General features: G+C 41.5%; 1 protein-coding gene across 1 annotated transcript in view; it reads right to left on the bottom strand.

Moving 5' to 3' along the window:
- CD79B (CD79b molecule) overlaps positions 1–19,028 on the bottom strand; it is a 66,104-nt gene extending 47,076 nt beyond the window's left edge. Inside the window, exons 1-2 of the mRNA XM_075347741.1 lie at positions 18,971–19,028; positions 3,461–3,502 (exon numbers count right to left, since the gene is read on the bottom strand). Coding sequence (XP_075203856.1) covers positions 3,461–3,502; positions 18,971–19,025 — 97 coding nt within the window. The 5' untranslated portion in view covers positions 19,026–19,028. The remainder of the gene's footprint in view (positions 1–3,460; positions 3,503–18,970) is intronic.
- Positions 19,029–24,128: the final 5,100 nt, after the last annotated feature.

The raw sequence follows: 24,128 nt of genomic DNA on the forward strand, positions 1-24,128 counted from the left end.
GGCGGAGAGGGAGAGGACCACCCGACCCGACACGTCAGACGACGGCCGTTTCGCACTTACTCTCAGTGCTTCAGCTGCTACTGTGTGCTCTGATCACTGCTGTGCCTTTGCTGAGATTAATGTCTCCAGCCTGTGATTTCCCTCACTGTGGGGAAAGGACTGGAGCAGGACTGCTCAGCAGAGAAGATGAGAGGCTCACTGGGAGAGCAGGAGGCAATGTGGAACACTGATCTTCCTCTCTGCTGAGCTGCCCTGTTCCTCTCCACATAGAGAGGGAAATCACAGAATGGAGACATTAATAATGGCAGAGGTGCAGAAGCGATCAGTCCACACAGTAGTTTACACCTGACACTGTCGCTCCCACGGCAGTCTGGCAGCCAGCGACCTGTGTGATTGCACAGGTCGCACATAGCTAAGGCTGGCCATGCCTATAGCATAGGCAGTTCACACATCTTGGAAGGCACTATCAATACTGAGCATTATATAGAAGCTTTTCAACAAAATCTGCTCACATCCAGACAATATCTATTTCAGGTGAGGCCTTACATATTTCAGTAAGACAATGCTAAACCACATAGTGCACCCATCACAACAGTATGGCTTACTACAAGACGTTTGGGTGGTGAACTGACCGCCGGCAGTCCAGACCTTTTGCCAGCAGAAAACATTTGGCACATTATGAAACAAAAAATCCAGCAAAGACCATGGAATCAGGGGCAGCGAGAATCCTACATCATACAAGAATGGGGCAACATTCTTCTCCCAGAACTCCAAAAATTGTCTACTCAGTCCATGCATCTACAGACTGTTGTAAAAGTAAGCAAGGATGCTCCACAATGCTAGACCTGGCCCAGGCCCAACTCTTTTAAGATGTGTTAATTTTTTCAAATGAAATGGAATATTCACCTTTTAATTAGTGATGGGCGAATAGTAACTATTCATGTTCGGATTATTCGTAACGATCCCAAAGTACTATTCCGGGATTTGGCACGAATAACAAACCTAATGCAAGTCAATGGTGAACCCATGCATTTTTCTTGCTGTGACGAATACTGGAATAGTACTCGGTATTGGGTAAGCATTATCCGAATACGGATAGTTACTATTCGACAATCTCTACTTCTGATCTGTGAATAAAAAATGGCTATTATTATCGCATTCTTGTTTTCTTTATGTTTTACACTGTGACCCAAGTTTTTGAAATTGGGGGTGTAGATAAATGTGTGGTACTAATCAATAGTACTGTGATTTTATTTTTAAAAAATGTTTATCGCAGACATAGCACATCTTTTTCCATTTTAGTTATATTGTCATCCAGTCCTAAAAATAACTCTGTGGAAACTGTTATTTATTGAAATGACTATTCTCTTGAGAGATACATGGAAATATTAAATAACATGTTTTTGTGCATGGTCTTTTATTAGAATTAAAGCTTTAAGCTGGAATCACACATGCAGATTCTGATTTATGTTGTAAGCCAGGGACAGATAGAAAAAGAAGAAAGGATATTCTTTCCACTTGTGACTGTAGTCCGTGGCCGGTTTCACACATTCTCGTTTTGTGGTCAGAGTGCGGGCTGCGACGCACAGATCAGCTATGGGCTTTCTGACTCAAAGTAGACAGCCATATGTGTGTATATATATATATATATATATATAAATATGAGGCTATCGAGTTGACTGCAGAAAACACGTGTTTAGTCCGTGTATTGCAGTCAGCACTTTGACCCTGACAAATGTGTGTGAAATTAACCTGAGGTTTAATCCAGACATCTGTGTTTCATGGTCCATATGCTAACTTCAAAGCTTGGACCCATCGCGCTTAGCATGCCTATGCATTGTCAGTTCAGGATAGGAGAACCGCAATCAGTACATGCTTTGTGGTCAGTATATGGACCATGAAACACTGATAACTGAATTCAGATTTAGGCTTTCTTCACACAATGGCATGTTTTCTTTTTATTCGGATATTTTAACATTTTTTACCTTTAAGTCCAATAGAGAAATTTATTGGAAAATGAGCATGTTAATTTTAGGAATTAAGAATCACTGACCAAAAAGAAAAAAGTAATTGATAAAAAAACCCTCACTTTATTGTGCATTTTAAGTATCCCTACTGTCTTAGAACTATCTTTTGGCCCTGTGCGCACTCGAAAAAGGATTTTTCTCAAGAAATTTCTTTAGAGTCTGAAAGATTAGCGCACTTGCGTTCAAAAAACGCACCAAGAACGCGTGCGTTTTTGATGCGTTTTGACGCGTTTTTGGTGGTTTTTTCTCCGCAAGGTGGTCCCTGCGTTTTTTTACCATTATCTATGGCTACGAACGCAGGTGCCTGCAGAAAAGAAGTGACATGCACATTCTATTTCTCAAGAAATTCTGCAGAAAAAATTTTCTTGAGAAAAAAACGCAGTGTGCGCACAGATATTTTTTTTTTTCTATAGGTTTTGCTGGGGAATGTCTGCAGAAAGGTTACAACCATTTTCTCAAGACATTTCTGCAGCAAAAACGCGGGTAAAAACGCAGTGTGTGCACAGGGACTTAATATGAAAACCATCTTTATACGTCATATGCCAATGGCTTTTTTGTAGCAGATCACCCCGAGGCTTTGGTCACACAACCGTATTTTCGGTGTGCCCGTTGGTGCTGCCCATTTGGTATTGCCTGTGGAAAATCTCCCCTCACACAGACAGCACTATAGGCCACTTTACACACAATGACATCGCTAACGAGATGTCGTAGGGGTCACGGAATTCGTGACGCACATCCGGCCTCGTTAGCGACGTCGTTCCGTGTGAAACATACGAACGACCGCTAACGATCAAAAATACTCACCATATCGTTGATCGTTGACACGTCGTTCTAATCTCAAGCTACAATACCTTGCACATGAGGTAAGAGACAAGGCTATAGCAGGAGAACTATACTACATTTCTAATTGGAGGTATTTGTTAATATTCTTATTACACCTACTACAAATTGGGATAGGATCTTGGAGATGGAATACCCCTTTAACGACTGAAAGCTGGCGGCTTCCAAGAGGAGTAACAGCACTTTCAGTAAGGCACCTGGACAGCATTGTCATGGTATTAACCTGAAGATTAACCCTGTAACATTTGAAGACCTGGCAGGTTCCCTTTAAGATAGTCCGCTATGTGAGAAAGCAAGAAAGCGCTGAGGTTACATGATGCAGAAGAGGGACCGGATAAGCTCAGAAGAAAGTAACCGGTAAGTATTTTAATACACTAATTACACACACACTAATGATTGATAACAGACGGGTCAATAAAATAAATCCGGCAGATTGCTCCTGTAAATGATAACATACTTGCAGCCACCACAAGGGGGCACTTAGAAGCCTACTGTAGACTGTTTCATTATAACTCAGTTGCAGCAGGGGGCCCCTAATGACAGACAGGGAGAAATTCCCATTTCATAAAGAAAAAAAAAAAAAAAGGATGTACCTGATTCTTCAGAACTGTTACTCCTTGCACAACATCCCTGATCTGCAAATAAAAAAAGAAACTTGGTATGAAAGCAACTCTTACTACATTAGTACGACCCCTAGATTGAATTTCAGGGGAATGAACACAACCTGTTCCCCTTGAACTGTTAGCTAAGCCACAAAAATACAGGCTCATCCAATACTTACACTTACGCCCCAAACTGCACACACATATCATATTTAAGGGAATCTGTCACAAGGTTTTTGCCACCTAATCTGAGAGCAGCATAATATAAGGGCAGAGATCCTGATTCCAGCAATGTGTCACTTACTGGGCTGCTTAGTGTAGGTTTCATAAAATCACTGTTTAATCAGCAGGAGATTATCATTAGAGGACTACTTGGTGTGCTGCCGTAGTCCAGCATATTCATGAGCAAAGATCTGGGGACAGAATCCCTTTAAATATGACTTCTAAAGTATTTGTGGTACAGTTCACAAATGAGCTTTCTCCCAAAAGGTGTTACCAAAAAGGCTCCACACACAGCTGAGAGCCGACCCCCCAAACCTTTATTAGGTTGGTTTCATACTTCAGACCCCGATAACTTCACATCACTAGTCCTGCATCTGGTCTGGTTATCAGTACCATAGGCATATATGAGGCTGTTGACCGGATTACGAGATTCCTGACCGGTCCAGACATCATGTGCCGTACTTGGACAATAAATTTTGCGATTGGGAATGTAAAATCTTATAGCTCAAAATAGTAACCCTTATAAGAGATCCACATAACCTTTGGTTGGGGTAATAGTTGTATGTCATTGATCCAGTGGTCCCCTGGCCCTATTATTGTGTTTGATATCTGAGAATTCTCTGGTCACTCAGTCAGTGCTAAGGCCTTTCATGCATTAAGACTGGCGTTTCATATACCAGGGGCGGGCAAAAATATGATGCTCCAAATTCATAAGGCACACACCACTTAATGAATTTGGCGCTTATAATCAGTGACTTGCGTCTTGACAAAAATGTTACTCCAGGTGACGAACTGGAGTAACATTTCTGGTGTAATGAAAAAACACTAAGGAGCAAAGGCACAACATACAGTCTTATGTGGTAAAAATGGAATAAAAGAGAAAGAGGTGTGACACACAACAAGACATGCACTAAATAATGGAGCAGCTGCGGTAGCTACAGTGCAGACAATACAGATAAAGGACAGAAGACGTGTTCACTCCGTGCTGCTGCTGAAGAATTTCCAAAACAAGATCAAGGACACAGAATTGGAGATAAGAAGTGGTTTTTATGAAATGCATTTCAAGCCATTACAAGCTGCTTCGTCAGTAAAGGAAGTACAGTGGTTCTTTCCTGAAGAAGAAGCTTGTAATGACTTTGAAATGCATTGAATCAAAAACACTTATCTCCTCTGGTGTGTCCTGGATATTCCCCTGGAAAGTCTTCAGCAGCAGCGCGGAGTGAACACGTCTTCTGTTCTTTTTCTACATTTCTGCAGTGAGACACTTTCCATGGATTTGATGAGTGCAGTAGCCATGCCCAACTCCATGTCGGCTCCTCCCCAGCTCAGCCAATTTGGTGGAGCTGCTTAAAACTGGTGTAAAAACCGGTTGAAGATTTGGCGGTGATAGTTGCAACACTGCGGGGTTCAAGGGTTCTCAGACAATAGGATTAATTTCGGTAGTTCTATTGCAACACATATTGAGGTCAAACCGACCTCTTCTTCAGGTCAGTTACACAATACAAAATCCTATACAAACTGTTTTAGGTCAGTTTTCTGGTGTAAACTCTTTGATCTATCAGCCTCTATAGATACGTGAAATGTCTGAACTGGGAACCATTTACTAGAAGTACTATGGTTTGATGGGGGGGTCTTTTTTGCCCCTTGGTTAGAGATGACTGATTCAGGAAATTTATTTTTCAATTGTAAAAAAAAATTAAGGACATTTTTACAGTTAGTAGAAGATCAGATATTGATCAATTAAAGGATAGCTCATCAATATTATAAGCAAGAATAGCAAGAAAAACTAAGCAAGAGTAAAAGGAGAAATCAAAACTTAAAGGGAACCTGTCACCTGATTTGGTGACTATAAGCTGCGGCCACCACCACTAGGCTCTTATATACAGCATTCTAACATACTGTATATAAGAGCCGAGGCCACTGTGTAGAATGCAAAAATGACTTTATAATACTTACCTAAACGATCAGTACGGTGCAGATGGGTGTCTCCGTTCTCCGGGTGCGGCGCCTCCTCTTTCAGCCATCTTTGTCCTTCTTCTATTGAAGCCTGTGTGCATGATGCGTCCTACGTCATGCACATGCGCCGGCATTGAGGTTCTGCGCAGGCGTAGTATAATACTTGATCTGCCATACGCACTATAATACTTTGATCTGCCCTACTCAGGGCAGAGCAAAGTGCGCCTGTGCAGGATCTCAATGCCGGAGCGTGTGCATGACGTAGGATGTGTCATGCACCCTGGCTTCAGAAGAAGGAGGACAAAGATGGCTGAAAGAGGATGCGCCGCACCCGGAGAACAGACACCCATCTGCACCGTACCGACCGTTTAGGTAAGTATTATAAAGTCATTTTTACGTTCTACACAGCGGCCTGGGCTCTTATATACAGCATGTTAAAATGCTGTATATAAGAGCCTACTGGTGGTTGCCATAGCTTATAGTCACCAAATCTGGTGACAGGTTCCCTTTAATAACCTCTGTGTATTGGGACTGGTGTTTTGCACACGAGACTTGATTAATTGTGTGTTGTAGTAAATAATTGTGCGTTGTAGTAAATTTATTTAGAGTCACAAGCCGCACACCAGAGACTAGACTACATTCCCGTTGTAATTTATGACACTTATGATGACATGATTCGCCATGATCAGCCACACCCCCCCTTAAAGCTCCACCCAACTGTCAACAAGTCAGTGTAGCCATCTATAACTGGCACAAAAACCAAAACTAGCAAGATTTTCTAACTACTGCATTGGGATATCTGTGTTTTTTAATGGAGCTCCTACCACAAGAACCAAGGAAATTTATAAGTCCTAAACATCAGACCAAAATTACTGTTGTGTATACTTTTACAGTTAAGGGCACGTTACACGCTACGATATATCTACCGATATGTCGTCGGGGTCACGTCGATAGTGACGCACATCCGGCATCGTTTGACATATCGTAGCGTGTGACAGCTACGAGCGTCTGTGATCAAGCAAAATTACTCGCCTTATCGTGGCTCGTTGACACGTCGCTCATTTCCTAAAAATCGAACGTCCTTCTGCTCGCCGGTTGCTCATTGTTCCCGAGACAGTACACATCGCTCCATGTGACACCCCAGGAACGATGAACTGCAGCTTACCTGCGTCCCGCCGGATATGCGGAAGGAAGCAGGTGGGCGGGATGTTATGTCTCGCTCATCTCCGCCCCTCCGCTTCTATTGGCCAGCCGCTGTGTGACGTCGCTATGACGCCGAACGTCCCTCCCCCTTCAGGAAGTGGATGTGCGCCGCCCACAGCGAGGTCATTTGGAAGGTAAGTGCGTGTGATGGGGGTTTACGACTTTGTGTGACACGGGCAAGAAATTGCCCGTGCCGCACAAACGATGGGGGCGGGTGCGATCGCACATGCGATCGCACTAGAAATTGACGCGTGTAAAGCAGCTTTTAACTTTTCTCCTAATTTTCAGTGAAAACTGGCATTGCTTAAGAGTCCGATGGAGAATTGCATTTTAAGCATCAATTAAGCTAGATAGCAAGTTTGATTAAAAAAGATTTGATAAAAAAAAATCAGTGTAGTATAATATTTGAATGATTTCAGTTTCATTTTATTTTTCCTTAAAAGGGTTGTCTGACCTATCCGTAGGATAGTTTGTTAAACAGGTTCCGAGAATGCAACGGAGCAGAAAAGGCGACTCAGTGATGACTTACAACAAGTATGTATTTTACAAAAATAAAAAGTTGGTGGTATTGCTATTCTATACACGTAAAAAACGGGAGGTACCTAGTTTACGCTGTTTGATCAAAAATGCTCTCCAACCACGTCAAGGTGTACTTCAAGAAGGATGGTCCCTACCTCTTATTGACTCACCCCTCCTTGTGTCCAGACTGGCCTCAGATGAAAGGGGAAAGAGATCGGAACTAGGTTGGCTTCGTAACAAAAACTTTGGGGAAAAATGGGTGGAAAAGAGTGCACAGTCCGGGAGAGAGCTGCACCACCCTCAATACAAGCTATATGTAGGTGCACAAATGCTCTGTGGCCAATATACAATCATAAATGTATGCTGTACATCAGCACTCTGAGATTAGCTTGTCATGGTTGGATGGCTTTGTGTTTTTTGATAAAAACAAAAACAATGTTAACTAAGTTCCTCACATTTTGACGTGTATTCATAGTCACCAAATCTGACTTATTAGGACATTTGAGCAGTAGTTGATTGGTATCTGTTATCTTAATGTTTCTTGTTATTGATATGTACAGTACTTGTATGATCTAGACCCCCTGGGGCTGGGTATAGAATTTTTTTTTAGTTGGGGTGCCACATTCTTTGCAGGACAAAGTGACATCTTTATAATACCATATATTTTTTTTTATACACATCTTAGAATCACTTTTTTAAAATTGTTCACTTGTTTTTGTTTTTTTTTTCTTTCTAAATGTCATTCATTGTATGGGTTATGGTACAGTTTTATAGCTTGAATCTTTACGGATGTGGTGATAACATGACCTTTATTGTTTATTTTAGTTGAGATATATATATATATATATATATAAAAAAGCATTTTTAATGGTAAAAAACTGTCCTTGCTTTATTTAGATTATTTTTTTTTACTTTTTTTCTTTTTTACATTGTATCCCCTTTTTGTAAGTAATATGGTTTTGGCCAACATCTTGCGGTAATTTTTCCATGGGGTCCTCATCTTGTAGTAATGCCCCATCCTGGTGCCCTTGTAGTAATATGCCCCATCCTGGTCCCCATCCTCTAGAAATGTGTCAGTCTTTGTCCCCATCCTGTAGTAATGTGTCCATCCTTGTCTCATTGTAGTACTGTGCCCTTCCTGGTCTCCTTGTAGTAATGTGTCTATCTTTATCCCCATCTTATAGTAATGTCCCATCCTGTAGTAATTTCCCCTTATATGCCGTTCTTCATATACGCATAAAAAAAGATTCTTCTCACCTCTCCTCCATTCCCTCGGTGTCCTCTTCCCTGCTTCTTGCGGCACAGCGCAGAGCTCTCTGCAGCCCTAAACCAGAGGCAGCCGCTGGCCAATCAGAGTCCAGCGCATGACAGCAGATCACTACGTCAGCTGCTGGCCTGTGATTGGCCAGCGGCTGCCTAAGGCTGGGGCCACACGGGCACTACTGCGATCCACTTGCATGAGACTCGGCTCGTGCTGGCAGTACAGCAGAGCCGAGTGTCATGCCTGTGTCTTTGCAACTGAGGTCCGTTCGTGCGAGCAGACCTCAGCTGCGGGGGGCGGGCCGGCACTCAGGAGGGGAGGGAGGGATTTCTCTCCCTCTCTACTGCGTAGCCGGCTATTGCCATTCTCGCACTGCACTAGCAGTACACCGGTGTACCGCGAGTGCAGTGCGATTTTTCTCTCGCCCCATTCACTTGAATGGGTGCGAGAGAAAGAGACTCAGCTTACAATCGCAGCATGCTGCGATTGTTTTCTCAGTCTGATTAGGGCTGAGAAAATAATCGCTCATGTGTGCTGACACACAGGCTAGAATTGGTCCGAGGGGAATGCGATGTTTTATCGCACTCCACTCGCACTGTTTTTCTCGCCGTGTGGCTTAGCCCTTAGGTATAGTTCTGGAGAGAGCTCTGCACAGCGCCAGCAGTTTATTCAAATGAAATAAAGCGCTGACTGCTTCGGCTACCAGCCGCGATAGTCATGGGGTCACGTGGCTGTGGGCGGCAATAAGAAGCTCAAGTGACGCATACAGCCCGTGTGCCGCGTATTTGAAACCCCTGATCTAGACTTACCTGAAAATCTAGCAGTGAACTTCAATTAGGAATAGTGCAGAAAATTGCCTGGAAGTATTACCTCAATCACAGTGTACTATTTATTCATTTTATCTTGTAATGTGATATATGCTATATAAAAATATTGTCTGGTACACAATTATACAATAGCATGTACCATTGCCAGGAGTTGTTACCTGAGTCACATTTTCTTTATTTCTTTTTTTTTTTCCTTCCTTTGGATATGTTTTCCTATTAATATTTTTATATATTAATTTTTCTTTCTGCTGTATCAGATAAAGGTCCAAGCTTTGGGACCAAAATGTTACATTTGTTTTTTGGAGTGCCTACAATACAATTCTGCACATACTCTCTTTTTTGAATGCCAAGTACTTTGATTTAACTGTTTACTTTTAACACAGATCACTAATTTATTTACACTGTTCTGCAGCCAAATTGGTCCAGCGACAAAAACAGTTGAACTTTACTATTTTGTTTCTTTTGTTGCAGAGCAAGGAAAAGGCTGCATGGGTAGCACTTGCATTAGTGGTAACTAATTGTTTGGGAAACTTAAAAGCAAATTACTATGCAAAGTTGCTGGAAAAACTCCTGAAAACATATAAGTATCTTGCCTGTAACATGTCCTTAAGCCCAACCCTGTGCGATTTTTCGTTTTTCATTTTTGTTTTTTTTCTCCCCTTTTTCCGAGAGCCATAACTTTTTTATTTTGTCAATATTGCCATATGAGGGCTTGTTTTTTGTGGGATTACTTGTACTGTTGAATGAAACCATGAGTTTTACCATATAGTGTACTGGAAAATGGGAAAAAAAATTCCAAGTGCGGTGAAATTGCAAAAAAAAAGTGCAATTGCATTATTGCTTTTAGTTTTTTTTTATTCACCCTGTTCACTATATGGTAAAACTGATGTGTCCCTATGATGCCTCATCTCAGTACGAGTTCATAGATACCAAGCATGTATAGGTTTACTTTTATGTAAGGGATAAAAAAAAAAAAAAAAAAAATTAATTAATTAAAAAAAAAAATTATGCTATTGTTGGTATTTTCAGAGACCCGTAGTATTTTCATTTTTCCGGCTCTTGGGCTCAGTGATGGCTTATTTTTTGCGTCCTGAGTTGACGTTTTTAATTATACCATTTTTGTGCACATGCTGCGTCTTTTATTGGCAACCAAAAAATGTAATTTTAGCGTTTGGAATTTTTATCTCACCACGCCACGTACCGATCATATTAATTGATTTTATATTTTGATAGATTGGAAATTTCTGAATGTGGCAATACCAAATATGTGTATATTTCTATTTTTTTTAAGTTTTTTATTTTCAATGGGGCGAATGAGGGGTGATTTCAACTTTCAGGTTTTTTATTTTTTCATATGTTTTAAAACTTTTTTTTTTTTTACATTTTTTATTCATTTTACTAATCCCCTTAGGGGACTTTATCACTGCACAGTCCAATCGCTTGTTCATTTCTGCTCTGATCAGCAGAAATGCAGCATTCCTGTGAGTGATGGCGCTAGTTTGGGTCTCACATGAAGTGAGTCATGGCATCGACAGGGGTCATCAGCTGACCCCATGCTACCATGGCAACACATTGGCACCCCGTGATCACATCACGGGGCCACCGATGGTGGCGGGGAACACCGCGATCCTAGCCGCGGCCATTTAGATTTTAGTGTTTGACAGAGTGATCTCCAATCCACCTGCGCCTGTTAGCCACCCATGTCTGCTGATCAGATCAGCAGACATTTGCAGGTATTACCTCGAGCTCACCACTAGAACCCATGGTAATGGGAGATAAGCGACCAAGGATGTACAGTTATGTCCGTGGTCATAAAGGGGTTTAAGATTAATTTCCTACATTCACATCTAGATTTTTTACCACCAAACTGCGGAGCAGTGATCAACGAGCACAGTGAGAGATTTTACCAAGATATTGTGGCTAAGGAGAAAAGATATCAAGGAAAATGGAATCCATCAATGCTTCAGATTACTGTCGGACAGTTGAAAGAGATGAACCACTAATTGAATAACAAGATCCATAGTAGTGAACATAAATTCAAATATATTTAGTTTTAACCATGATCCCAAAGTTATAACTACCAACCTACATATGACCACTGGTCACTATTGAATATATAGAAGTCTAAAAATTTTTTTAGATAAACACATATATATAGAAAAATTGTATAACAAATTATTTTTATTTATATATGTAAATATAAGGACATGCAGTAAAGACAAACAGTGTCAATAAAATCATGTGCAAACCCGTGCATAAAACTAGACAGGGCAGTGTGGTCAGTTGTACAATATCATCCGCATAGAATATGACTAGGCAGGTATTTAGAGTAATCAAACCTCAGTTTTTCATAACAATAACACATGATATCCTGATCACAATATGAACATATAGTCGCATGCAGAGCTTAAATACATGTTTCATAAAAGTTTGGTCAAAATATTCATATCCATAGTACTAAAGTCACCTAAAATAGTGCTAGTTATAAACAATACCTCATAAATGCACTCAATTGTACTAGACTGGTTGGTTTTATAGGCAACCAAGGGTATAGAAATATACAGGTCAGGATAACATTAAGGGGGGCAGTTTAAATCAAAGATTTTGGCCAATATAATATATTTATAGCAACCACAATATAGACAAGGCTGCTGTATATAAATGATTGGGCTTAAAAAATCCCTTAGGTAGACTTGTAAGTTAGTGGGATTGGTATAACGATTGATATAGTGTCACGCTCCCCAGATCCCGGCGGCACCTGTCACTCACCGCTCCAGTCCCCGGTCCTCCTGCCCGCAGCTGCTCCTCTCACTCCTCCTCCTCTGCGTCCTCCGTGCCCCCCGTTCGCCGGTCCCGGCGTCTCCCTGCGACCCAGGACACTCTGTCTGGCACCTCTGCATCTCCTTCACCGCTTCCTGTACTGGTCTCCGGCACTCGGGCCTCGCGCATGCGCATTAGGGTGCGCGCGCGCTCACTCACCTACTCTTAAAGGGCCAGCATCCTGGGAACAGGATATGACTGATACAGGTACAGGATATATAGACTTCCCTTTACAGGTGGGCGGTGCCTGTTCAACGTGTTTCCATAGCTAGGTGTTCAGGTCTCTCTGTGCCTTGTCTCCTGTATAACACTGTCTCTTCCGCAGAGCTCGTCTGCCGCCCTGACCTGGTCGAGCTTGCTGATTCCACAGGAAGTGTCCCAGTGACTGTCTGCTGTGGATCCCTCCATCTTCCGTCAGCCTGACCCCGTCACCGGTCACCGATTCCACCTGGTAACCTCAGCCTGCAAATATCACTGGATCCGGACCTCATCTGCTGTTCTTTCCTAGCACCTGAACCTGGTTCCAGACACCCGTCCTGTCTACGGTTTCCTGTGGACTAATAGACTTTCCCTGTACAGTTCTTTGAAGGACTCAGACCTCGTACCCCTAGTGTTCCGGCTACCATGTATCTAGGCCCTCTGGTGGGGTGACCGGACAGTCCCTGTATAGGGGTTAGCTCCGCATTGCCTCTCTGGTGGGAGTCCGGTGCACGGTCCCGTGAATCCACCTCCAGGACGTTACATATAGCAAAAGCCCATATAAAGTCATAATGGTAAAGCCACTGCCTGATGATACAAACCCGCTGCCGCCATGAATGTCGCGACCACACTGCCCTGCACCTCGACGCGTTTCGCAAAGAGCTTCGTCCTGGACAAGAGACGAGCGAAAAAGATTCGTCACTGAATGAGGAGCAAATTCTAACTGATTGTTTATAATTTGCAAGTCTTTAGGTAGGTTTGAATTGTTTCCTCTAAATAAATAAATAAATATCAGAAAATTGGCCTAACAAAATATTCTGCATCTTTATATTTGCAAAAATAATAATGTTTCAAAGTACTGAAACATTTATGCATTAACTGTATGTAGCAGTAAAAGGAAAACTCTGATATAGAATTTAGGAGGTAAAAAGCATTAAAAAAATTGCTGATTTCATAACTGAACCGACAACGTTTGAGACTATGTAGAACAATGATATCGCTAATTTATTTAAACTATGCAGAGTGGGGATAAACAAAAGGATTGTTGTTTTTCAATTACATTATAATAAAAAAAATACTTAAACTTGGAACATCGATGTTCATGTGAGGATAGCAAAACATTATGGTTTATAATTGGGAAAAATCACAAAAATAAATGGGTTTGTTGCACTGTATTGTGGGAGTTCGGTCTTCATGCAAATTGGCACAGAGCCTGTAGTGCAGTAGGATCTGTCAGGCACCATATACATGGAAACAGTCTCTTCTAGAAAAACTTTTTTTAGTTATGCAAAATATTTAGATCAGAGACAGTATAGGACTCATGGATCTTACGGCAGCACAATTACGACTCCATACAAAACGGAGCTACAGTACGGCCATGTACTTGAGCTGGTGATACATTCTCACAAATGTAATTTTGTCCACGTGTAAAATATTAAGCATTAAGCAGTCTGGTTCAATTTACGTTGGACCACTCTATACATATCTGGTTTGGCCCAGAACTTCTTTTATGGCTGAACATCATTTCCATATGTGAGTGGAGTAATTTCTGCAGAACTCACAACAATTTCTGCAGAACTCGCATCCATTTTTAAAAAAATCCCAACTGAATATCCACAAACATTTCTGCACCATATGCCTGTTTTCATGATCAATTGAGGTCCGAGAGATGTTTCCCCAGTGATCAGACACTTATCACCAATCCAGTAGATAGGTGAAAAGATGTAATGGCAGGACAAGTATGTATCTCCATTGCAAAAATGACACAGAGTTTTTTCTTACAAATACACTTGCAGAAAATCCTCATTTGCAGAAAACTTTTTAAAAAGTTTGTCCACTGGTGGAGAACCCCTTTATAAATGGTAAGATGCCCCATGTAAAAGAACAATGAAAAAAAAATCATATACTCACCTTCAGGATCGGTGCTGTTCCAGCTGTTGGCGCTCTCCCGGCACTCACGTGACATTGTTATGTTACTTGAAGGCACTGATGGGCTGCAGCCTTCACTGTTCTGTACGATACAGTTCTAACCAATGAAACTTTGAAGCCCATCAGCCATTGCTGGTGGGCTGCAGCATTAATGTGACACAAGAATGTCATGCCAGTGCCAGGAGAGCACCAACATCGCTGGAACAGCACGGTCCTGGAGGTGATTTTCTTTATTTTTTTATTTTACATATGGCATTTTAGTTTTAGAAATCTTAAGCCCATGATGTGAGAAACATATACAAAATAACTAGCTCAGTGCTGCACATATGAAATCTTCAGCATGACACTTCATCCTGTGGACATCATTGTGTATTTCACACTTTTCAGGAGGTTTAGGCTGCTTTCACACTTCCGGTTTTTCCTGTGCGGCACAATCCGGCACTTTGCAGGAAAAACGCAACCGTTTTTTTTTTGCTGCCGGTTGCGTTTTTCCTGCATAGACTTTAATTAGTGCCGCATTGTGCCGCATGGGCTTGCGTTCCGTCCGTTTTTTGCCGCATGCGGCAGATTTAGCCGATGCGGCGGCCGGATGGAACGTTGCCTGGCACGGTTTTTTGTGCGGCAAAAAAACCCGCATCGCGCTGCATCCGGCCGATGCGGCACATTTTTCAATGCATGCCTATGGACGCCGGATGCGGCGCAATGCGGTAAAAAACGCATCCGGTCGCCGCATGCGGTATAGCAACTGCGCATGCTCAGTAGCATGCCGCAAGCGGCAAAAACCGGACGGGCCGCATTTAAAAAATTTATGCAAAGGCTTTTTCGCCGCATCCGTTGCATAGGTTTTAGAGCCGGACTGGCCGGCTCTGCACCAACCGGATGTGTGAAAGAAGCCTAACAGTGGACGTGCAACGTAGGAATGTGCCCTAAAGGCCCCGTTACAAGCAACAACGTATCTAACAATATATCGCTGGGGTCACGGATTCCGTGATGCACATCCGGCATCGTTAGCGACGTCGTTGCATGTGACACCAACAAGTGGCCGTTAACGATGGAAAATACTCACCAAATCGTCCATCGTTGACACGTTAATTTTCAAAAAATCGTTGATTGTTGAGGACACAGGTTGTTCGTCGTTCCCGAGGCAGCACACATCGCTTCATGTGACACCTCAGGAACGATGAACTACAGCTTACCTACGGCCGCCGGCAATGAGGAAGGAAGGAGGTGGGTGGGATGTTACGGCCGCTCATCTCTACCCCTCCGCTTCTATTGGGCAGCCGCTTAGTGATGCCGCTGTGACGCCGCACGAACCGCCTCCTTAGAAACGAGGTGGTTCGCCGGCCACAGCGACGTCGCTAGGCAGGTAAGTCCGTGTGACGGCTCCTAACGATATTGTGCACCATGGGCAGCGATTTGCCCGTGACGCACAAACAACGGAGGCGGGTACGCTCGCAAGCGATATCGCTAGTGATATCGCTGCGTGTAAAGCCCTCTTTAGGCTGTAACATTGTGCATTTAGTGCTAGATCGTAATGGACATGGGAATATTTACAACAGTCCTTCACTTTTTGTACAGATTATAGTATTCATTGTTGTATTTGTGTTTTAAAGTTTACTATATGTTATATATTTCAGAAGTAAGATTCTGTGTTTTCTGGTTATTCCACAAATGAATCTGTCCTAAGCCTATAGAGACGGCAATAATAATAATAATAATAATAATAATAATAATAATAATAATATTTATTCACTCATATAGTGCCATTAATTCCTTAGCGCTTGGCCGTATTCAGACCTACAATGTAAAATTCAGGGAAAAAAGGAATAATTCTTAATACAAGTTGAATGAATTTTGTGTCTATGCTGAAAAAAACAGAAATGTGAATTGGTCTTTTGACAATTAAAGGGATTTAACCCTTTCTCACCATTTTATAGATGATATAAAAAAATATGTAGCTGCATTCACATCTCTGCTGAAAACCATCATCAGACTTGTTCTTAACCTTCCACACCTCACACGAACAGCTTACTGAGGTCCTGTAGCGCAGGTGGGTAGTTAGTTTTTCCTACATCGTGGTACTGTTCAGACCTTAGTGTACAGACTGCACTTCCCAGAAGTAAAATTACCAAGGCTGGCTTTGTGTGGACACTAAACAAGCAAAGATCTAAGATTGGTGGGTGATTTAGGCTCCGAAATGTATAGAATTGTAAATACACCTATGGGGTGTAAAATAGGCTGTAAATGAAAATCACATTGATCTTCAAAATAAATGATGAACTTACAGCCTTACTCAATTTTATATCTAAATCAATTGTACAACAGTGGTCTGTAAAAGGATTGTCTAATCTAATTTCTTCAAAAGCGCACTGCTCCTCTGCCTCCCAGCTTCCTGCATGCTGAAGAGCAGTGTGCTCCTGAAGATGGATAGTTCAGACCACGGTATGGTTGCCCCACTGGTCCAAACTATGCTCTTTTCCATGCAGCTAACTAAGGTAGCTTTGGGAGAAGCACAGTGGGATTGAAGTTAGTCAGGATCAAGTGATCCAGCCTGCTTCAGAGGAGTCCATGTTAACTGCCTAGGTAATTGGCCACTCTGATACTACAGGGGGGCCGGTAACCTAGGCAATGAGCAGTACACAATAGAAATAACAATCATGTGGTTTTTGAGACTGGGGAGGATTTTTATTATAAGGTGAATTGAAATGATTCTTTTTTTAACATATGTTTACTAATATTATAAGACAACCCTGTCAACTGGAGGACCTTGGTGTGAATCAGGAAGATGTTCAAGTCCCACAGACTAGTCATTGAAGGGGGAGGTATGGGTTCCATCAGGAAAGACAGGCTGTAGCACTATCCTCCTGGACATGGGCAGAGGTCAGAATCACATGGATTGGAGGGGAGGAGAGGATCTCTGGTGGGGGAGGAGTAGGCCCCTACAGTGTTTTTAAAAGGAGGAAACGGGGGTGGAGCGTCACCATTCCTGCCCTCTTGGTCAGTGTGAGAGTCCCGCCCAACCTCCCAAGAAAATCGTATTTACAAGTGGGTTGTTAAGTGTGGGGGGGAGTTATCAGGTCGTAGTGGCCTTGGGCAGTTTTTTGGTTGCTTGTTGAAGTTGTTTAAATTGGTTTGATGGATCATCTGGATATGGATTCCGTCATTGGCAAAGACTAGTTGGTTACCTGGTGATTTTGAGTTGAGATCCTGACAAAGATTGCCGGGCCCCTGTGTGTGTTTAGTTAATGGAGAAAATTATACTTTGTATTTTGATGCTCCCGAGACAGTGTGGGTTACGGCTGGGATCAAGTTGGTTTACGGTTTGGTTATGTGAATGACCAAGTTTTTATAGCTTCAAGGACCTTACCTAGTTTTCACTGTATTTTTTCTGTTATGTATTTGTTTAATAAAATGACTGCTATGGCGAAAATTATCCAAAAATGGTGTCTGAATAGTTATTACTAGATAAAAAGAGATCAGAGGAGTGGGATGTTGTTGCGGGAAATTCCAGAATCTACAATTCCAGGGTCAAGAAATTCAGAAATTACAACATGTAAAAGATATGGGAAAATCTAGAGATGATGAAAATATCCAGACAGCATCAAATGAGGTCAAAGATAAGTTTATTCATTGGCTATGCACTTCTGTATCATACTGATGCCTTTCTCAGACCAGCCTAAAAGAGCAGGTGCCAGAAAGCCTCAGGAAATGTGTGTGGTAGAAACATGGTAGTAAATAGGATGTGAGAGTGCGGTCAACATGAATTCATTTTAGGGGTCTGGTCCTGGAGTCCAAATTAATTTTACGGGCTAGTCGTAGGTCTGATTAATTATAAATGTCTTTTTTGGACTTTGAATTAAATGTAGTGGTCTGATTTGGGGTCAAGTTAATTTTAGGGATCTAATCTGAAGTCATAATTAATTTAGGAGTTTGATCTAATTTTTCCAGCCATCACAGCCATCAATATAAATAATTCTGGAAAGTTCTAACAAGTCAACATCACTGATGTTCAGTTTGGATCTTCACTTGTCCACGGACCGAGGTACACAGATATTTAATAAAACTAGCAGAGTACCCCAGCTCTACTAACATATACCGGATTTTGGAAACTTTAAATCCATGTTCTCCAGTCTAACCATTAATGTCGCCTGTATACGTTATTGTACACATGTTTATGCCCTTTAGCACTGTTAGACTTCGAGACATAGCCCTCCCGCTGCTTCCTCTTTCACACAGATGTGCAGGAAAAAGGTATTTTACAGAAAACTCACTATACGAGCATGTAAACAACACGGTTCAATGCAAGTCCGACACAAATCAAAAGTTTTAGACAAATTTTTGTTTCTAAAAGAAAGTGTTACGAAGAGATATTTTATACTTTTATGGTAGGTCTTATACTTTTTCTTTTTACAGCTGTTGTTTTTTTATTGAAATATGTAGATGGTGCGAGTGGCTTCTGTAGTAAATATCCAGATATATGGTATTAACACACACAATATGAAACCATGTTACCTGTTCTACAGAGAAAACATTATCAGCAATGGTCAAATATAAAATGTTACCTACCTAACAGAAGCGCAGCTATGCAGAGGGCACAGAGTACGGCCTCACTCATAGTCATCTTGAGACGTGTTCTGAAAAGTAGATGTTGGGAGGATGCAGAGTCTCATGAGGGTGGACTGTGGCACATGCAAATAGTCCAGGGCAGGGACTTCCGCCCGGTAGCTGACAGGCCATCAGAAACCAAACTAGTTTAGTAATGGAATCTAAGTAGGTTGTATTATAAATTCCGCAATATATAAAAAGATCATTTACTGAAAATATTATGTATTACAGGTGATATCAGGCAGTTTGCTGGCAATTATACTGATATAAGTACACTCTATAATAAAGTTCTTGTTACGTGCGTATGAATAGAAACTAGTCATTGACATGTACAATTGTAGGATTTGAGATTAAAACCATGGAAGATAAACAGCATCTATTGACCAACTGTATCGATAGATCCTTCAAGTTCTAGCTTTCTCAGATACGTTTTATTCCTTATCTCTAGTTCTGATTAAGGCCAACTGGCCAAAACATTAATTTAATTGTGGTGGAAGCATCATTATAATAAATTAGTTTATCATTCCTTGGAGTGCCAAGTGCTTGGGTGCCATCAGGAAAGAAATTCAGAAATGATAACATGTACAAGACATAGGAAAATCTAGAATTCTAATGCGGTCAAACATAAGTTTAATCAAAGCTTGCATGTCTGTATTATACCGATGGAACAAAAGGGAAGAATCCCGCAACCGCCAAATAAAAATTAAAACATGACTTTTAATTACATTTTTTTTTTAAAAAAAAAGTGTTAAAAAATCCATGTTACAGCATAAGTAGACCAGATATACGTCTACACGTTTCAGGCAAATCTCTTGCCCTTGTTATGATTAAGTGGAAGAGATTTGCCTGAAACGCGTATACGTACACCTGGTCTACTTATGCTGTAACATAGATTTTTTTTCCACTGTTTTTAAAAAATATTTCATTAAATGTCATGTTTTAATTTTTATTTGGCGGTTGCGGGATTCTTCCCTTTTGTTCCATTGTCTTCATCTCGTTACTGGTCCAGGATTTTCAGGCACAACACGTTCTCATTATGTCTGGTGAGCTGTTTATTTGCCTGTCCTGTTGTATCATACTGATGCCTTTCTGGGACCAGCCTAAAAGAGCTGGTGCCAGGTAGCATGCCAAGTGCTTCTTTCTAGTCAGATCCATTTTCTATCATATATTGTTTAATTCTAACCCTCATAACTATTTGTCAGGGAAGTATTTAGTAATTTTTTGAGTCTAATTAGTTTAATCACTTATAAAAATATTTTTTTTAAAATATTTCTTTTAGTACACCTCCAAATTGCTTTTGCAGCTGCTGCTTGACATTGAGCACTGCTGCCTTTACTTAGGTTTCATAAAAAAATCCCTTTTAGGTTTTTATTTCACATCCTACTTAAAAATAAAATGATTCTGTGTTTTTATTGTATTGTATATGGTTTTTATGCTATATTTGTTAGAGTTTTATTTATTTTTTTAACCATGTTTTTCATTTTACTTGCATTTATGGCGATTGTTTCTTGTATTCCTCTATTTTTCTCCAATTGCTCATCAATGTTTTTTATTGATCGGTTAAAAAAAACGTATGTCAATGTAATATTTTTTTTTTTTACAGTACAACTTGTAGTGCTAAGAGAAATTAAAATTACATAACTTCTAATGTTTAAAAGAACATTGAAAAAGACGAAATGTTAAAAAAAAATTTATATATATATATATATATATATATATATATATAAACAAAAAATCAACATTCTCTAAAGCAATGTGCGCACTAGAAAGTGACTTTTTCTTCGAGGAAAATCTGGACCCTCTGAAAGAATCTCGCATCTGTGGTAAAAAACTGCACCAAAACCGCAACGAGATCCGCATGCGGTTTTGCCGCGGTTTGGTGCGGATTTGCTGCGTTTTTTTCCGCAGGTTGGTATGTGCGGATTTTTACCATTATCTATGGCAAAAACCGCAGGTACCTGCGGAAAAGAAGTGACATGCACATTAATTCCACAGCGGAAAATCCACGGGTAAATCCACAGGTATAAAAAAAATGCAGTGTGCGCACAGCATTTTTTATTCCCATAGGTTTTGCTGGGGATTGACTGCAGAAATGTTAGACACATTTTCTGCAACAAATGCGCGGCAAATCCACTGTAAAATCCACGGTAAATCCGCAGCGTGCGCAAATAGCCTAACACTGGAGTTGATTTCAGCTATTTCTTCATTTGAGATTTTTTGAAATGTTGCTAAATTTTTGTGCTGTTGGGCTAGATTGCCATGGTGGAGTTCAAGTGTACCAATTCTATTTTATTTATGGTTTTGCGTAGCCAAACACTAACATGAAACTTTTTTAAACTTATTGAATGGGTGCCGAAATTTATCAAACGTGTTTTGTTTTTTTTTGCTACGTTTGGCATAAAAACCACCAGCACAAACAGAAAGACAAGACAAAAAAATAACTTAGAAAAAGAAACACAAATTATGAATCGGGGCCATTAGTTTGAAGGAAAATGCACCAAATTGTTAAAACAACATAGTCCACAATTTGTCACTTGAATTTTTTAAATATATAATTTTTGTATTCTCTTTCCTTTTTTTTGCCGGCAAATTCATGTTAAATGGTATATGGTATCTGATTCACAAACACTGCAGCCAGATGTTACCTAAACGTCAGTAGTAAAAGACATGTTTTTTGTTTATGACTCTTTTCTCATAGGCTTCTCTACAGCACATTAAAATGACTGTAAAAATGCAAATAGATTATATTGGCACTCCATATGCTGTATCGCCGAGTGTTATGTGTTTTCTTTGAAAATCAATAAAAATCTATTAAAAGTAAAAAATGCAAATAGAAAAAAAATCACGGGGTTTTTACAATGCAAAAAAAGTAAGCCTTTATGAGGAAAGCCTTAAATATTTTATTTTTCATGCTATTTTATGTGGTTTTTAAATGACATTGAACAGATTCACTGCATAGTCTTCCAACAGCTCATGATGCAAATAAGCAAACTCCATGCCGCTACATTGATGGAAAAAGAAAAAAGTTACAGGTTTTAGAAAATGGAGTCAAATTATTCATTTTTCTCAAAGTTCATAATTTTTTTAACCAATAAAATAACAAAAAACTATAACTTTATTTTTGACACAATTGTACCTGATGAGTAATGTTACCTTGTAATTTTTACTGTGCAATGACTGCCATAATAACGAAACCCAAAAAACAACGGTTCATTTGACGTTTTCTTCAACACTTGGAATTTTATATTTTTTTTCCAGTTTTTCTGTACATCGTTATGTGAATGATATCATTTAACTCATCTAGCAATAAATTAGCCCTTGTACTGCTATATTGATGCAAAAAAAAATGTTGGCTCTTGAAAGTAGGGGAGGAAAAAACTCTTTAAAATGAAAAAATCAACCGGTCATCGAGCGGATCAATAGTAATGCAACAATTTTACTACCAACCACTAGTCATGATGTTACCATCGCCTAAGGGTACGTTCCCATGATCAGTGTTACTTGCTTTTTTCATTTTCGCTGAGTCCAAAACACAAATTTCACAGTACAAGCAAGGTGGTTGTACCCTACCGGGCTATGGCCACTGTCAGTTGACAGGGCAGCACCGGAACTGAGCATTTCCGGCCGCCAGCCCTGAGAGCAGCTTGACCAGCTGAGGGAGGATTCTCCGGTCGTGATGTCTGTGTAACCAAACCCCCTTATCCTCTAAGAATAAACACACGGACTGCATGCGACTTGGTTCAAAATGGCCACAGCAGCCTTTTATTGCCTATTGTTTTACAGACTAGCACCTTAGGGACGCCGTCCAACGGGCGACCCAAAACAACCACATAACGGTAACAATAGACAATAACATTTACAATACCCCCCGGGGTAGGCCCAGTCCACTAACTACTACTCCCCCTGTCCCCGGCCGCAACACACCGACCCAGAGACGAGGTGCCAATCACCCACGGATTGACCCCCACACTTTGGCAGAACCCCGTGCCTGCCACATCCCGGAAACCGAGAGCCACCATACCAAGACAATGACTCCCGGTCCAGCCACCAATCACTTCCAAACCTCTGGACCAGACCTACCCCCACCGCTGCTGTGACAAAGATTATCCCAACTACCCAAAAAACATCCCCCACATGACAACACAAAGGGAGGGTGGGCGGGGATCGTTCGGCGTCCGGAAACAGAAGAGGAGGTAACTCTTCCCTCTCCCAGACTAACCCTTTCCCTGCTCCTCCTCTTCCTCCCCGGCTAAGACCAACCCCCAATGCCATATCAGGCATACACACCACTGTCCCTATTAACCCCATCACTCCCTACCTCCCCCTTGGTCATGTCGCCCCTCCCCCCCAAGTGGGTCCGTGGCTTTCTTGACCAGCTGAGGGAGGATTCTCCGGTCGTGATGTCTGTGTAACCAAACCCCCTTATCCTCTAAGAATAAACACACGGACTGCATGCGACTTGGTTCAAAATGGCCACAGCAGCCTTTTATTGCCTATTGTTTTACAGACTAGCACCTTAGGGACGCCGTCCAACGGGCGACCCAAAACAACCACATAACGGTAACAATAGACAATAACATTTACAATACCCCCCGGGGTAGGCCCAGTCCACTAACTACTACTCCCCCTGTCCCCGGCCGCAACACACCGACCCAGAGACGAGGTGCCAATCACCCACGGATTGACCCCCACACTTTGGCAGAACCCCGTGCCTGCCACATCCCGGAAACCGAGAACCACCATACCAAGACAATGACTCCCGGTCCAGCCACCAATCACTTCCAAACCTCTGGACCAGACCTACCCCCACCGCCACAGGACAGACCACGTGACACCTTACGTGGCCTGGACCCGCCACACACCAAAAGCACGCTCCTCACCATCCTGCAGACCCAACGCCCATAAATCCAGACCGACCTCGTTGAGGTGCACACCATCACCCCTCCGATATCGCCAATCTGCCGGCTCCAAATCCCTGTGCCGTACCACAATCCCACCATTCCTGGTCACAAACCTAGCCACTACCCTATTCACCTGGGCCCTGGCCTTATTAACCTTCTCCACCGACCGAGCCCCTCTCCATGCCAACCTGGTCACTATGTCAGACCATACGACCAGC

The sequence above is a fragment of the Anomaloglossus baeobatrachus genome, chromosome 5 (assembly GCF_048569485.1).
Source record: "Anomaloglossus baeobatrachus isolate aAnoBae1 chromosome 5, aAnoBae1.hap1, whole genome shotgun sequence".
NCBI classification, from domain to species: domain Eukaryota; kingdom Metazoa; phylum Chordata; class Amphibia; order Anura; family Aromobatidae; genus Anomaloglossus; species Anomaloglossus baeobatrachus.